This window comes from Onychomys torridus, chromosome X (genome assembly GCF_903995425.1).
Source record: "Onychomys torridus chromosome X, mOncTor1.1, whole genome shotgun sequence".
Classification (NCBI taxonomy): domain Eukaryota; kingdom Metazoa; phylum Chordata; class Mammalia; order Rodentia; family Cricetidae; genus Onychomys; species Onychomys torridus.
The window spans coordinates 91455933-91472098 of record NC_050466.1 but is presented as its reverse complement, the minus strand read 5'-3'; the positions used below and the strand labels follow the sequence as shown (position 1 = coordinate 91472098).

The window sequence follows — 16166 nt, the reverse complement described above, 5'->3', positions numbered from 1 at the left end:
GTACCTTTCCACTCCCAGGAATCCTCTTTCAGCTCTCAAGGTATTGTTACCCACCCTTTTCTATTTAGATTTGTTTTTCATGTGTGAGTATTTTATCTGAATGTATGTGTACCATGTGTATGCTTGGTGCCCAAGGAGATCAGAAGAGGGTATCTCTGATCCCCTGAATATGGACTTACAGATGGTAATAAACTACCATGTGGGTGCTGGGCACCAAACCCAGGTCCACTGCAAGAGCAATACATGCCCTGAACTGCTGAACCATCTCCCCAGCAACACCATTCACCTTTATTTTCTTATGTTACTGATTTTTTCCTTTGTTACTGATAATAAATGATACGTAAATTTACTGTTAAATCAATACTTTTATATTGACACATCCTGGTTACTGTTTCCCTTCCCTCTATTTATCGCTGTTCCTCCTCTTCTCCTATCCCATCCAGATCTACTCGCTTTCTGTCTTTCATTAGAAAACAAATAGGCTTCTAATTCATAATGTTAAATAAAATATAATAATAAAAACAAAAAACTAACACATCATGATAAAAAAATAACACATAACAGAATAATAAAACAATCCAGCAGAAGAGCCCAATTCATTTGTACACCCAAGAAGCCCATAAAAACACTAAACTAGAAGCTGTAATACATATGTAGAGGACCTGGTGCACACCCAAGTAGGTCCCATGCACGCTGCCTCAGTCTCTGTAAGTACATATTCCTTTGATCATGTCAATTTAGAGGGCCTTGTTTTCTTGGTGTTCTCCATCCCCTCTGGCTCTTACACTCTTTCTGCCTTCTTTTCCAAGGGGATCCCTGATCCCTGATCAGAGGGACTTGATGTAATCATCCCAATTAGGGCTGAATGTTCTAAGGTCTCTCACTCTCTGCAAATTGTCTGGCTGTGGGTCTCTGTATTTGTTCCCATCTGGTGCAGGAGGAAGCTTCTCTAACGATGGCTGAGCAACACAATGATCTATGAATATAGCAGAATGTCCTTAGGCCTCTGTCTCAGGGTTTCTATTGCTGTGAAGAGGCACCATGACCACGGCAACTCTTATAAAGGAAAACATTTAATTGGGTAGCCTACAGTTTGAGAGGTTCAGTGCATTATCATCATGGTGGGACATGGTGTTGTGCAGGCAGACATGGTACTAGAAAAGGAGCTGAGAGTGGAGGAGGAACTACATCTTGATCTGCAGGTGACAGGAAGTGAACTGAGACACTGAATATGGCTTGAGCATATGTGAGACTTCAAATCCCACCCCTACAGTGACACACTTCCTCTAACAAGGCCATATCTACTCCAACAAGGCCACACTTCCTAATAGTGCCACTCCCTTTGGGGGCCATTTTCTTTCAAACCACCACAGTGTCATTTTATGACTACATTTTTTTCTTTTTTTAGAACAGTAGTATTTGGTTTTACCCCAGTCTCATGTTCTTGGTCACTGAAGCAGAGTTGGGTATGGGTTCCATCAAATCAGATATTGGTTGGTTACTCCCACAAGCTTTTTGCTATCATTTCACTCACTTAACTTGCAGGCAGGACATAATTGCCAGTCAAAAGCTTTTGGGCCAAGAGGTAGTGGCACATGGCCCTCAATTTTAGCTGTTTCTCCCTATGTTTCCACCTTTGTCCTTCTCTTTCCTTCCCCTCCCCACTTCATCCTCATGTTCCACGCCTCCCAGTCCATCCATGATTATCTATTCTATTTCCCTTTCCTAATAAGATTATTTTGCTCCCCTAGTCCCTTCCTCTATATCTAACTGTGGTGATATATTGTGTACCCTAATAAAATTTGCCTGAAGATCAGAGAACAGAATAAGCCACTAGATTAAACATAGAGGCCAGACAGTGGTGACACACACCTTTAATCCTAGCACTCGGGAGGCAGAGATCTATCTGGATCTCTGTGAGTTCAAAGCCACCCTGGACTACATGAGAAAAGGTACATAAGACATGAGGAGACAGGAGCTAAAGGCTTTTCAGGCCGAGGAATCCTAGAGGTGAGATGTGGCAGTGGCTTGTCTCTGATCTTTCAGCGTTTACCCCAATATCTGGCTCTGGGAATTTTTATTAAAAGACCATTTAGAAAGTCGTGTTACATCTAACCTCTGTGGTTCTATAGACTAGCTTGGTTATCATTGAATTAACAGCTAATATCCACATGTAAGCAAATACATACTATATTTGTTGCTCTGGGTCTGGGTTACCTCATTCAGAATAATTTGGTTTTTTTTAGTTCCATCCATTTACCTGTGAATTTCATGATTTCATTTCTTTAATGGCTGAGTAATATTCCATTGTGTAAATGGATCACATTTTCTTTATCCATTCTTCTATTGAGGGACATCTATATTGCTTCCAATTTCTGGCTATTATGAACAGAGCAACAATGAACATGGTTGAGCAAGTATCTCTGTGATAGGATGAAGAGTCTTAGGTATATGCCCAAGGATGGTAGCACTGGATATTGAGTAGATCAGTTCCCATCTTCCTGAGGAACCACCACACTGATTTCCATAGTGGCTGTACAAGTTTGCACTTCCACCAGTGATGGATGAGTATTCCCCTTACTCCACATCCTTGCCAGCATGAGCTGTCATTTGTTTTTATTAATCTTAGCCATTCTGACTGGTGTAAGATGGAATCTCAGAGTCGTTTTGATTTGCCTTTCCCTGATGGTTAGTGATGTTAAACATTCTTTAAGTATTTCTTAGCTATTTGAGATTCCTCTATTGAGAATTTTCTGTTCAGATATGTTGATGCCTAGTTCTTGGATTCTTATATATTTTGTATATTAGCCATCAGTTATATGTGGAGTTTGTGAAGATCTTTGCCTATTCTGTAGGCTGTCATTTTGTCCTATTGACAGTGTCCTTTGTCCTACAGAAGCTTTCCAGTTTCATGAGGTCCCATTTATTAATTGTCGATCTTAGTGCCTATGTTATTGGTGTTCTGTTCAGGAACTTGTCTCCTGTGCCAATGTGTTCAAGGCTATTCCCCCCTTTCTCTTCTATCAGGTTCAGTGTATTTGGTTTTATGTTGAGTCTTTGATCCACTTAGACTTGAGGTTTGTGCAGGGTGAGAGATATGGATCTATTTGCATTTTTCTACACACCAATATCCAGTTAGACCAGCACCATTTGTTGAAGATGCTTTGTTTTTCTTCTGGCTTCTTAATCACAAGTTAGGTGTCCACAGGTGTGTGAATTTATGCCTGGATCATCAGTTCAATTCCATTGATCAACAAGCATGTTTTTATGCCAATACCAGGCTGTTTTTATTATTATAATTCTGATGCACAACTTGGAGATAATACCTTCAGCAGTTCTCTGTTATTCAGGGTTGTTTTAGCTATCCATGTGCTACTGATTTTTTTTAGTTAATTTTATATGTAACTAATTTGCTGAAAATATTTATCAGCTGTAGGAGTTCTCTGGTGGAATTTTTAGGGTCACTTACATATACTATCATATCATCTTCAAATAAATATAATTTGACTTATTCCGTTCCAGTTTGTATCCCTTTGATCTCCTTCAGTTGTCTTATTTGCTGTAGCTAAGACTTCAAGTACTGACCGAGGAAGGAGGATCTCTACAAATTTGAGGCTATACTGGTATACTTGGTGAGTTCCAGGTCAGCCTACTCTACATAGGGAGTTACAGGCCACCCAAGGCTATAAAGTGAGTCCCTTTCTCGAAAAATAAAAAGGGAAGGAGACAAGTGGACAGACCTGCTGGACAGCTTTAATGAGAAGGCTCCTCTCAAAACACAAAGTGGCAAGTGATAGAAAAGACACCCAACTTCAACCTCCGCTGGTTAACCCCCCCACCTCTCTCTCTCTCTCTCTCTCTCTCTCTCTCTCTCTCTCTCACACACACACACACACACACACACACACACACACACAAGGACATGCACAGATATTCATATACACATACATCACATACATACACACAAAATAAATGACAATTTTTTAAAAATACAGATAGAGATATAGTACATTTTATATGCATATTTCCAAATGTATGTTAAATCCTTCAGAATCAACTTGGAAGGACACAAGCCAATCCAATAATGCTGGCTGCCTTGACAAAGGGGCTGAAGAAGATCCTAGTAGGAAATATTAAACATAGGGAACTGAATTTACCTTATTTGTAATATTGCAACTTTTATGAAGAGTTTACTTACATATTAGTTTAAATATTATACAATATGTGCATGCATCAAAACATCACATGGTACCCCATAATAGGTACAACTTGTATATGTCAATAATTTTTAAAAGAAGCAGTGACTTCAGATTGACAGCTATAATTTGATTTATAACTTTGATATACCTAAAAAAAAAAAAAAGGAACCAGTGAGCCCTGGATACATAAATATATGAAACCAACACAGAAGACCACGCTGTCAACTAGTTACTTTTCATGTGCCTTCATTTCTCCACCTCTAAGGTTTAATTATGAATACATTTTGGTGAAATTCAGGTGTACAATTAATGTATACTAATCAGAAGAGTAACCAGGGCCGTTATTTAAGCTATATAATAAGGATTACAACTTATTAAAGAGGAAAAGGTAGTGGTCGGGTTAATGTAAGCTGTGTTACAGTTCTGTTTCTCATTATCAAACAACATCCTGGTTTTCATGGACCAAGCTCTTGTGAGGTAATCAGCATGAGTCAGCCTCTGGTGTGTTAGCGGTGCTGGAACACTGAGCAGCTCAAGTTTCTAAGACTGTAAGACTGAAAGCACCATGCCATGCCAGCCAGCAGGGTCTGTTGATAGCCAGCTAGCTATCATTCTTAGTGATCACTCACTTCTGCCATTCCTTATCCAGTTATGATACCGTGAGGTGAGGGGCGGGCTCTAAAGAGTATACATATATAATATATTATATATTATAAAGGAAAGGAATATAAAGAGTAGAAAACGCATTTTAAGTATCAACAGGTGGTGGATGTGGGGAATTATGGATGATTTCAATATTTTAAGTCGCTTTTCCTGTATTTTGCAAGTTTTCTCCAGTGATGATATATTATTTTAACGTTTTGAAAATGTGTTTAAATAATATTGAGATGAAGAAAATCCAGAGGACAGACATTTGTCTGAGCATGGGGACACTCTCTCCAAATTGAACTCTTTCTCTGTGCACTAAGGACTTGAAGTGGTTTATCTACAGTCATTTTGCGTAGGTAGTGACTGCAATGGAAACCATTTGCCGGAGAAATCCCTGTCACTGTATTGAACTGCATCATTGACTGGTTGTTTAACCTGAAAATCCCAGCTCAGTTTTCTTGAGCACTCACCCTTCATCATCATTATCAAATATTCGCTAGTCACCTTCCAAGGTGCCTGACTCTTTGCTATGCTTAGTGAGGAACAGGCTGTGGGGGCGGCAGTGGTGGCCCAGAGGCAGCTTGTAAGGAGAAGAAACTTAAGAAAGAGAGAGAAAAAAATGAACGAAAATGCAAAATCACTGTGGCCAGAGTGAGGTGGCCAGGGAAGGCTTAGATTTAGAACTCGAAAGGTCAAGCGACAGCCTAATTCTCTTACCCTGCACTTCAGAAAGCAGGTGGTACTCCAGCTGAGTCCTGACTGGGGTGCAGGGTTTGAAATAGCAGAGAGCAAAAGGTGGGGGTGGGGACTGTAGAGCGCGGAAGCAAAGGCCCTGGGGACCGCTTGCAGGAAGCGAGTCCCCAAACCTGTCACAGTGTCCTCTGCAGCCTTCTTCCCTAACCCCCTCTCCCGCTTTATTTTCAGCTGAATCTTTGTCATCTACACAATACGGGAAGCCTTCCAAAGCAGATACTCCCCTGCCAGCTGTCCCATCAAGGCCACCTTAGGTCGCTGCTCGCTCCCGCCTGCAACACTTGCTTCCTCAAAGATCCCTAACTGCTTCTTCCTTCCCACGCTGAGGATTCTAAGGAGGCAATAACCCCAGGGAGCTCTCTTTTGTTTGGCTTCAGAGTTTAATCCAACTTTTAGTCAAACAAAGATCCGGAAATCGAATCGCCCAGAGCGCAAACGCGTCTCTCCTTTCAGTTTTGAAGTTCCCGTGGGTTCCTAAAACTAGTCCCCCAGAAGTGAGAACAACTGCCTGTGCGCACAACAGGCGTGCAAAATTAAAATAGTCACTTGCAGTGTTTCGAAAATAACCCCAGGAGAGCACATTGCCTACGGCGACACATTCTGGGCAGTGAGCGGCCAGCCCGTGGGCGCAGCGCGCAGCTGCAGGACCCACGCCCCGCCCCCGCACGCTGGCCAGGGGAGGCGGTGCTAGGGCCGCTGACCCGCCGCACTTGCCAGCCTGGAGTCTCCCGGGCCGCTGCGGTCCCTTTCAGTCGATCCTGAAAGGGAGGATGCCGCTTCGGCACCTGGAGGTCACGGAAGACTGAGTGGAGACCGGGGCGTTGCGGGCCGAAGCCTAGAGCCCGGGAAGCTGAGCCGTCGCCTGAGCGAACTCCGAGGCCGCTGGAGCAGGGCGCTGCGCGGGAACCATTGGCCAAGCAAGTGAACAGCGCTTTGAAGGTTTCGGCAGGCCTGGTGTCCAAGCTTCCCGAGTGTGGATTGGGGGATTAGGGACGTGGCGCAATGAGGAGCCGGAGTAACTCGGGGGTTCGCCTGGATGGCTATGCTCGGCTGGTGCATCAGACCATCCTGTGCCATCAGGTAAGTGTAAGCAGGGGTGAAGTGAGAGCAGAGCGGCTGGACACTGACCCTGGATGAACCCTGGAATGCAAAAGATCCTGAAGGAAAGTTACATGTTGAACCCGAGGAAAGAAAGAACCCAAGTGTGGCATGAACAACCACCACCCCTCTGCAGTAATTCCTGAGTAGTGGTTTCTGAGCTCAGAGGTACCCCCCCTCCACACACACACACAACTCCAGTGGGTTCCAGGAGCAGAGTTGCAAGAGGTGTTAACACTTGTTTATTGACGCCCTCACCCCAGGTTTGTGCCATCTACTAAAATCGTTTTTAAAGAAAATGTAATTTCAGAGTTGTTTGGTTTGTTTGGGGAACAAAGTCTTACTCTGTGGCCCACGATGGACTGAAACTCACTATGTAGCTAAGTCTCCCTGCTTCAATCTCTCCAGCCAAGGAATTATAGTCATAAGGCACCACACCTGACTGTATATGTTTCTAAATATATTTCTTCTCCTTTACTTTATTAGTAGTTGAATTTAACTCAAAAATTACATTTTTTCTTTAAAAACGATTTTAGACATTCTAGTAATACATGTGATAATAATACCTTTAATAATGACTTCATTTTAATGATACACACATTTTGGATTTTTAAGCCTTCAGCTAGCTCTTTCCTTGATCTTAAGATAGCTTGTGGGAAGAGAAAAAATTTTCTGTTAAAATGAGTATATTTGCAACACAGATTAGCAAAAGCAGCACACTGACTAGTCCATAATACTTTCATTGTGTACTTGAAATTTGCTGAAAGAGAAAATCCCACCATATCAAAGTGAGGTGATGGGCGCAGTAACTTGATTGTGCTAGTCAGTCCACAATTCATTCATGTATATGTCAAATTATAATGTTGCATGCTGTAAATATTTATAATTTTATTGTCAGTTATAACTCAGTACAGCTGGGGGATAATGTCTGCCTGAAATTGGTAAAAAGAAAAGGAAATTCTAAAACTCAAGAATGGGGAAGAAGGAGAAAGACTAAAATTTCCAAATAAAATATTTCATAGATTGTTCCCTTTAACATTCTGAGCTTAACTGTTTGTCCTCTCTTGATTGATCTTGCAGAATCCAGTAACAGGATTGCTTCCGGCCAGTTATGATCAGAAAGATGCCTGGGTCCGAGATAATGTGTACAGTATCCTGGCTGTGTGGGGTTTGGGCCTGGCATATCGGAAAAATGCAGACCGTGATGAGGACAAGGCAAAGGCCTATGAACTGGAGCAGGTAATCAAAACAAACCCCTGTGGAGCTAAGGGTGGTTTTAGTAGGGTGAGTGGGAGTTGAAGGGAATGTCATCCCTAGGCCGTCTTGCTGAAACTGCCTTCTATCAAGGTTTCCTGTACTGTAGCTGAAGCAGTTTTGGTTCGATTTTAGTTTGGTTTGGTTATTGCAGTGGAAACTTGAAACTTGCAGATTCAAGGGAAGAGGTCCATTATGTTCATTACTTTATAAATCCTACCCTGGTAAGTTTCTAAAGTTAATAATCCCCTAAGTGAATTTTCAGGTTCCACCATTTTATTTTCATTGAGAAGACTATTTGGGAGCAGATATATACTATTTTACTTATTTTTGGAAAATAATTGTATCTATATAAGCATAAGTGACATAAATCAGGCTGTCCTCACTAGACAAAAGGAATGGTGATCTGTATAGCTGTGACCACTATTTTAGAGAGCCTGTTGCCTGCCTGGGCACAAATTGAGGTTAGAGTCAGGAGATGATCGTAAGCCAACTTTTAAGGCACCTTCCCCTGAGTAAAGTAAGTATAGAACTTCTGAACACAAAGGGAACTATATCCTCTTAAGTGTCTAAAAAAGCAGTAATTTGGCATTGTTTGGATTACATGAGACCTTTAATGATAAAGTGCTCTGCTATTAGTTGTAAGTATATGTGGATCCTTTTCCATTAGTGAGAAGGAGCCTTACCAGACCAGCCATTTTCTCCTGTCTTTCCCTTGAACTTAGAAAACCAGAGCTCCGTTTGTGACCTCTAAGTCAGAATCTTGAGATTTGGTTATTTTTAAGAGCAGCAATATATTCAGAATTGTAGTTCCCGGCAGTGAGACAAGTCTTCACTGTACTACCGTCAGTAGGCATTTGTGTAATTCTTTCAATCCATTACTGAGAGACACAAAAATTGATGGAGTTTTTGCCTAGGAAGTACAGACTTTTGTAGAAATAACATCATAATAGAAATTTGGAAGATGTAGTAGTATTTTTTAAAACCCCTAGGCCTACATCCTAGCCTGAATGTTTTGATATTTTGATCTCAGTAGTTTGTTCCTTATTTTGATTTGCTATAAATCAATATCAGCAGAACTGTAAATACATGCCTGATAAAATTTAATCAAAACTTTTCAAGATTATTAGAATAAATCTGTTGTCCCATCATCCTATTGAGTTGGTATCTTTCCTTATTTGACCCAAGTGGGAAAATGAGGAAAAAGATGAATTGCCAGTTCTAAAATTTTAATGTCCTGTTATATAACCTTTCACGTAGCTGAAAAATATTTTTATATCACCATATTAGTAACTTTATAATGTTTCAGAATATTGTGGAAATGGGAAATAGCTTCAGAAAAGCTTTTGTGAGAACTCTAAATTTTATATGGACTTGTTATATGAATCAAAACAAATTTGATTATTAGATCTCTTGTTTTAAAAAACCAGCATTAATTTAAGAGTGGTGATTAGAAACCCACCCATCTTTGTAAAGGGTCAGATAATAAATATTTTTGACATACATGTCACTTGTCTCTAATTACTCAGCTCTGTAGGTAAAGCAGAAAAGAACCAGAGATGATATGTAAAGAATTAGCATGGCAGTGTTCCAATAAAACTTTATTTACAGCAATAGTTATGGGTTGGATTTGTCGCTGACCCAGATAAGTAATTCTCAACTCTGGTGGTTCATTGGAATTGCTTGGAAAACTTTTCAGAGATAGCCTTACCGGACCTCACTTTCAGTTTAAGATTCTATTATAGACAGATCTAATAATGTGCCTAGAATAACTGATCTATAACTAGTAAATTATCTGATCTATAGCTAGTAAATTAAATCCAATACATCCATGGATTAAATTTCTACCTATGGCCAACATAACATTACTGTGTAGATTTCCCTCAAAACATTGTTAATCATTTATACAGTTTCTTCCAACTTTTAGCTTCTCTCTCATAAACTCTGAGAATTGAAGAGAATTGTGGATGAGAAGAAGAAATGGCTTTAACTAACTTCTATATAGTAGATTGGAAATAGAATTATACACAAGTATACTTTTATGAATGTCCCATTGCTTGGGCATATACATACAATCTCATAGCTATAAAAATAAATACTCAGGTAAATCAAGGTCTCTTTGGCTGCCTCCAATTCTGGTTCTTTTATTCTCTTGTATCATCTCTCTTTTTTTTGTGGCTTTTCACACCTTTATGAGAATGATTTCCCGATCTCTTCCTTTAACTCTAATCTCACTTGAGATCCAAACTCTAGTTTTTATTTGTCTGCTTACTAGTTTTCCCTGTGTACCCTGGGGTTCTTCAAACTCTGTGTGCCTGAAAGCCCACCTTTCTAAGTAAAACCAAACACAATACCCTACCAAAAAGTTGCAGCTTGCTGTTTCTCTTAAAGGTGTCTTCATTTTATAGTCACCCTCACAGTATTCCTTAAAAAATTTCTCATAGTGTGGTCTGTGGAACACAAGGCCAATTGAAGATCTTCTAGATTGTGAAACAGAAAGCTGTGTAGAGAGGTGGAGAAGCTATTCTATGCTGTGATATTCTAAAACATACTCGCTACTCATGCCAGGCATGCATGTGATCTGTACATACAATCCAAACACCCATACATATAAAATGAAAAAGAAATCTTTAGAAATAAAATGAAAGATTTGAAAAGATGCTATGGAGGCTGTAGGGCATATACTAGAGGATCCCTAGGGCTATATGAGTTGACTTGCTTCTTTTCTCTAGGTGGAGTCTCCCCTGTTAGATAGTTAGCTTATTTTTAGGTAAAACTGCCAAACTTATATTATTATTTAAATCCAAGTATTCATAAACTATGGCTTTTGATTCTTCAACTTTTAGCTGCAATCTGTTCTGTGGACCTATAAAGTAAATGCCATGTAAATAGAACCCAGGATAGGGTTACTTGTTCTCAAAAGGTCATGTACCGACTGAAGTTGCTGAGTAAGTGTTCTTGCATCTCAGTATGTTTATAACAGTCTTGTTTCTGTTTGTTTCTGCAGAGTGTAGTGAAGCTAATGAGAGGACTGCTGCACTGCATGATCAGACAGGTATGGAATTGGTAACAACTTCTAAGGAAACAGCGGACAACATCCTAATCATGCTTATAACCCCTTTTTTAGTTTCACAAACAGTACACTCTAATTTTAGAAAGTTTGGAACTCTCATGTGGGGGATGTCACACACAGACTTACAGCCCTGTTACAACGGGAGTATTTCCTTCCAGTCTTTTTTCTTCTTTTACAAATGATTTTTTAAAAATTATTTAAACTCTTAGATCCAGATCAGTTCTAGAATTAATACATTTTCAGATTTTTTTAAAAAATAACATAGTACACGTATCATATAATTTCTCATGTCTTCAGTTGATAGAGAAAAATACTCCACAATAAAAAAACATTTCTTTGTAGGGAATCATTTCTTTTACACTAAATGGAAGAAAGCCTATAAATAGCCCTATATTGATTTGAATTTAGAGTTTCCACCAAATGAGTATTGATGTAAAATGTAGTTGGAAAAAAAAATCAAAGTATTTTCAATTTTAGGATTGGGGATAAGGGATCTTGAACTTCAAGTGACTAGCATTTTCTGACCTTTAGTGTCGCTGAATATCTTTTTATATATGGATTGAAAATCTGTAGTCCCTTGCTGGTGAATTACCTGCTAGAACTTTTCCTCTTTTTATTTGTACATTGTCTGTTTCTTGCCTATTGAGTTCATGTACATTATGGATATTATACATTTGTCACATATATTGCAAATATTTTTAAAGCCTATTATTCACGTTTTAAGTTTATGACATTTTTTCACACAAACGTATTTTAGTAAGATAACTTTATTCTAAGATCTCAAAACATGTACATATTTAATCTGGCTTAACGATGTGAAAATAGAAAGAAATCAACTCTCAACTTCTAAACTTCCTTATCTACAAAAGATTTTTAAATGTATATACAATTAATTATTGTACATACCTCTTTACTAGTCTGTTCACATCATAGCATTTTTCTCTCTGTATTTTTTACTTCATTTGTATTTCAGATAGTTATACTTTCTGTCTTATTAAATAGGTATAGTTCATGTTTCATGAACATATTTAAGATGTCCTGGTTATTATACATCAGAGGCATAAACAATCACAACTACATTTTAGGAATTAGGTCAGGAACTTTTACCCAAGGTTTCCTGTCTGGACTTTCTTTCTCTCTCTTCCTTCCTTCCTTCCTTCCTTCCTTCCTTCCTTCCTTCCTTCCTTCCTTCCTTTCTTCCCTCCCTCCCTCCCTCTTTCTTTCTTTCTTTCTTTCTTTCTTTCTTTCTCTCTCTCTTTCTTTCTTTCTCTCTTTCTCTCTTCCTTCCTTCCTTCTTTCCTTCCTTCCTTTCTTTCTTCCTTCCTTTCTTTCTTTCTCTCTCTCTTCCTTCCTTTCTCTCTTTCTCTCTTTCTCTCTCTCTCTTTCTTTCTCTCTTTCTTTCTCTCTTTCTCTCTCTCTCTCTCTCTCTCTTTCTCTCTTTCTCTCTTTCTTTCTTTCTTTCTTTCTTTCTTTCTTTCTTTCTTTCTTTCTTTCTTCGAGACAGGGTTTCTCTGTGTAGCTTTGCGCCTTTCCTGGAACTCACTTGGTAGCCCAGGCTGGCCTCAAACTCACAGAGATCTGCCTGCCTCTGCCTCCCGAGTGCTGGGATTAAAGATGTGCACCACCACCGCCCGGCTGGCTTGCTGTCTTCCTTCCTTCCTTCCTTCCTTCCTTCCTTCCTTCCTTCCTCTCTCTGTCTCTGTCTCTCTGTCTGTCTCTGCCTCTATGTCTCTCTGTCTGTCTCTCTGTCTCCCCTCCCTCCCTCCCTCCCTCTCTCTCTCTCTCTCTCTCCCTGTGTGTGAGTGTGTTAGAAATTGAACCCAGAGCCTTATGCATTCTCAGAACACACTACCACTAAGCTATACCCCCAGCTTCTAATTTGTAATTTCAGCTTTCTATAATACTATTTCTCTATTACTGTGTATGGTTTTCATTAACACTTTTTATGGTATCTTCAGAAGTTATCATCTTGGAGTTAGAGAGATGGCTCAGAGGTTAAGCGCACATATTGCTCTTGCAGAGAACCTGAGTTTGTTGGGTGGCTCACAACTGCCTATAACTTCAGCTCCAAGGAATCTGATGCCCTCTTCTGGCCTCTGGGGTTACTCACACCTACAAACTGCTATGCACACGTGTATAATAAAAAATTGTCTTCTCTCAATGTATCTGTAGATTCCTACTTTAATTTCATGAACAAATGTGTAACACTAAGTTATCTTACTAAAGTGTTAATATTTTGAATTTGCAGTTTCTCTACAATATAGCAAAGCAAACATTTGAAAAGCATAGAAGAGAGGTGATGAACAGGAAATAGCTGGGGGTTTTTTTTCCCGCCATTTGTTGTTTTTTATTAAAAGTAACAGATTTTTCAGTGTAGGGGGAAATGGGTAACAATTTATTTTAAATGTTCACTCAGGGTTAGGTTTAGGGAAGGCAGAGTGCAGTGGTGTATGCTGTAGCACTCCAGATACATAGCATGTGGGTGACTTTCTGACTTTCCTTCTTCTTTTCTTTTCAGGTGGATAAAGTAGAGTCCTTCAAGTATAGTCAGAGTACTAAGGATAGCCTCCATGCCAAGTACAACACCAAAACTTGTGCCACGGTAGTGGGTGATGACCAGTGGGGACACCTCCAGTTGGATGCTACTTCTGTGTACCTGCTCTTCCTAGCACAAATGACTGCCTCAGGTCAGTACAAGGAGAGAGTTACTGTATGCCCCTAAGCTTGGAGCATCTACTCTGATTCTTTTGGCTTCCCTGTGGGTATTGGTCAGAAAATAAAATATCTTCAAAGAAGCACATTAGAAATAATGGGATTTTAAAAGTTTTGTACAGCTAGATAAGTTTTTTGAGGTCTAGGCAATATCTTATTGTGTTGAGAAACAAATTTGCAGTGCTAAACTAATTAATACTCTTTAAAAATAGGAACCTGGAATTCTTGGCTATGTCTTTAGACAGGCATTTTTATTATTTACTTATTCTCAGTTGCCAGGAGATAGGAAGGAGGGTTGAAGGTTTTTTTTTCTTATTTCCCATACTATACACTAATATGCCCGTGATTAGTGTAGCTACAGAACCACCCACTTTATATACTCTTTATGAGTATGATCTGGATATAAATATATGTTTTATTAGTAAACAATATTCTATGTAAGTAGTTTGTGATTATATTTTGATGCTTGATATGTAAAAGAAAATTGTAAGAAATATGGTAGCTCACATCTGTCTACAATTCTAACACTTGGGAGGCAGATGCAGAAGAATTGTTGCAAGTTCCAAGCCAGCCCTGATCTATATAGCAACTTCTAGGCCAGTCAAAGCTATGTAGTGACATCCTGTCTCAAAATAAACAAACAAACAACACAGTTAGAGATGGGAGCACTCCTATTCTATCCAGTTCCTAAACTTGATAAGAACATTGCCAGATCATTCTGAGTAAGTTAACGTATTTACACTACCATTTTTTCTGTGGTGCTGTGGTTTCAACACAGGGACTCACACATGCTAAGCAAGAACTCTTCCACTAAGCTAAAATCCTAGCTCTTTAAATTTTTTTTTAAGAGAGAGGGTTTCACTAAATTGCCCAGGCTAGCCTGAAACTTGTAATCTTCCTTCATCAGCCTTGAAATTAGCTGAGATTATAGGTGTGTACCATCATATCCAGGTAGTACCACACTTGTGTGTGTATCTGTAGTGCGTGTGTTCATATGTGGTTAGAAGTACATGTTTGTGTGTCTGCCTATGTGTGTGGAGGTCAGAGGTTGACATCAGGTGTCTTCTACCATTGCTTTTCATCTTATCTTTTGAAACAGGCTCTCTCAATGAACTCAAAGCTTAATGATTGCTAGACTGACTAGTGAACACTGGGAATCTGCCTCACTCTCTCCCCTTCCCCAAAGCTAGAGTTACAGATGTGCATGACTGTGCCCAGCTTTTCTGTGGTTTCTGAGGATCACAACTCAAGTCTTCCTAATTGCAAGGCAGGTACTTTTACAGCAGAGCCGTCTGCTCAGTCCTGAATCCTGCATTTTTGACATTTCAATTTCTTTGTCTTCCTGTTTGTTACTAAAGGCACCCAAAGTGGGAATCCCCTCAGGATATTCTTCTCTCTTTCTCTTTCAAATAAATGCTTGCTGAGAAACTCTTTAATTTTTTTCTTCTAGAACGCATAGCCTAGAGTCTGAATAACCTTTCTACAAAACTATGAATTGGCTACCCAATTAGTTTTTTGGGGGGGACAAGAAATTTCTTCCAGAATAAATATAATTTTGTTTTATTTCTTTAAATAGAATGGTAGTTATAATTTCATTTTGAAAAATACTTTATTTCCAACCCTGAGAGCTGTTTATTTTATTGTTTTTGTTTTGTTTGAGACAAGGTTTCTCTGTGTAGCCCTGGCTGTACTGGAATTTGCTCTGTAGACCAGGCTGGCCTTAAACTCAGAGATTCACCTGCCTCTGCCTCCCAAGTGCTGGACTAAAGGTGTGTGCCACCACTGTCTAGCTTTTCAAAAAAGGCAGGCACTGACTAAATATCTCTGATGGTTTTAAAATGTAATCCCCCAGATGGAAGCAGAGATACATTAAAAAGGCCCATGAGATATATTTATTAAACAAAAGTTTATTGATTCCTGACTTAATTAATTTTCAACTCAATCAGCTGACGTTGATAAGTGCTTGTAATACAGTGGATATTATTTGACTAAGTCTTTGAGAAATAAATATGAATAAATCAAAATTTACAATTCATAAAGGGGAAGTAATAATAATAAGTATATAACATAGAAGTTTGAAAGGCACTGGTCATCAAGGTAAGTTAGGGCTTGCTATTTGAGGACTGTATAGCATGCTAAATAGTTTGAAATTATAGTCTGCAATATGTAGAGAGCCATTCGATGAAGATAATGAAGGGACTTTAAGGTGGTTCATTCTACTAACAAGAAGATAGATTGGATGGGGGACATAATTAAGATGGAAGATTAGTAAAGACGTTAATGAAATACTTTTGCAAGAAATAATACAAATTTTGTATAGTACATTTGAATTGAAATTAAAAAGGAACTTTGTTAGATATAATTGGTGAAAAGAGTGTGAAAATTTTTCATAGAGTATTAGCAATGTTTTTGAAGATAGATTTACATAG

General features: G+C 39.1%; 1 protein-coding gene across 4 annotated transcripts in view; it reads left to right on the top strand.

The window, feature by feature from the left end:
• The first annotated feature begins 6272 nt into the window (after positions 1-6272).
• Positions 6273-16166, top strand: part of Phka1 (phosphorylase kinase regulatory subunit alpha 1) — a 121635-nt gene continuing 111741 nt past the window's right edge. For all 4 annotated transcript variants that reach the window (XM_036174221.1, XM_036174220.1, XM_036174219.1 and 1 more), the window contains exons 1-4: positions 6273-6680; positions 7779-7937; positions 10960-11007; positions 13544-13712. In XM_036174221.1, coding sequence (XP_036030114.1) covers positions 6603-6680; positions 7779-7937; positions 10960-11007; positions 13544-13712 — 454 coding nt within the window. In that variant the 5' untranslated portion in view covers positions 6273-6602. The remainder of the gene's footprint in view (positions 6681-7778; positions 7938-10959; positions 11008-13543; positions 13713-16166) is intronic.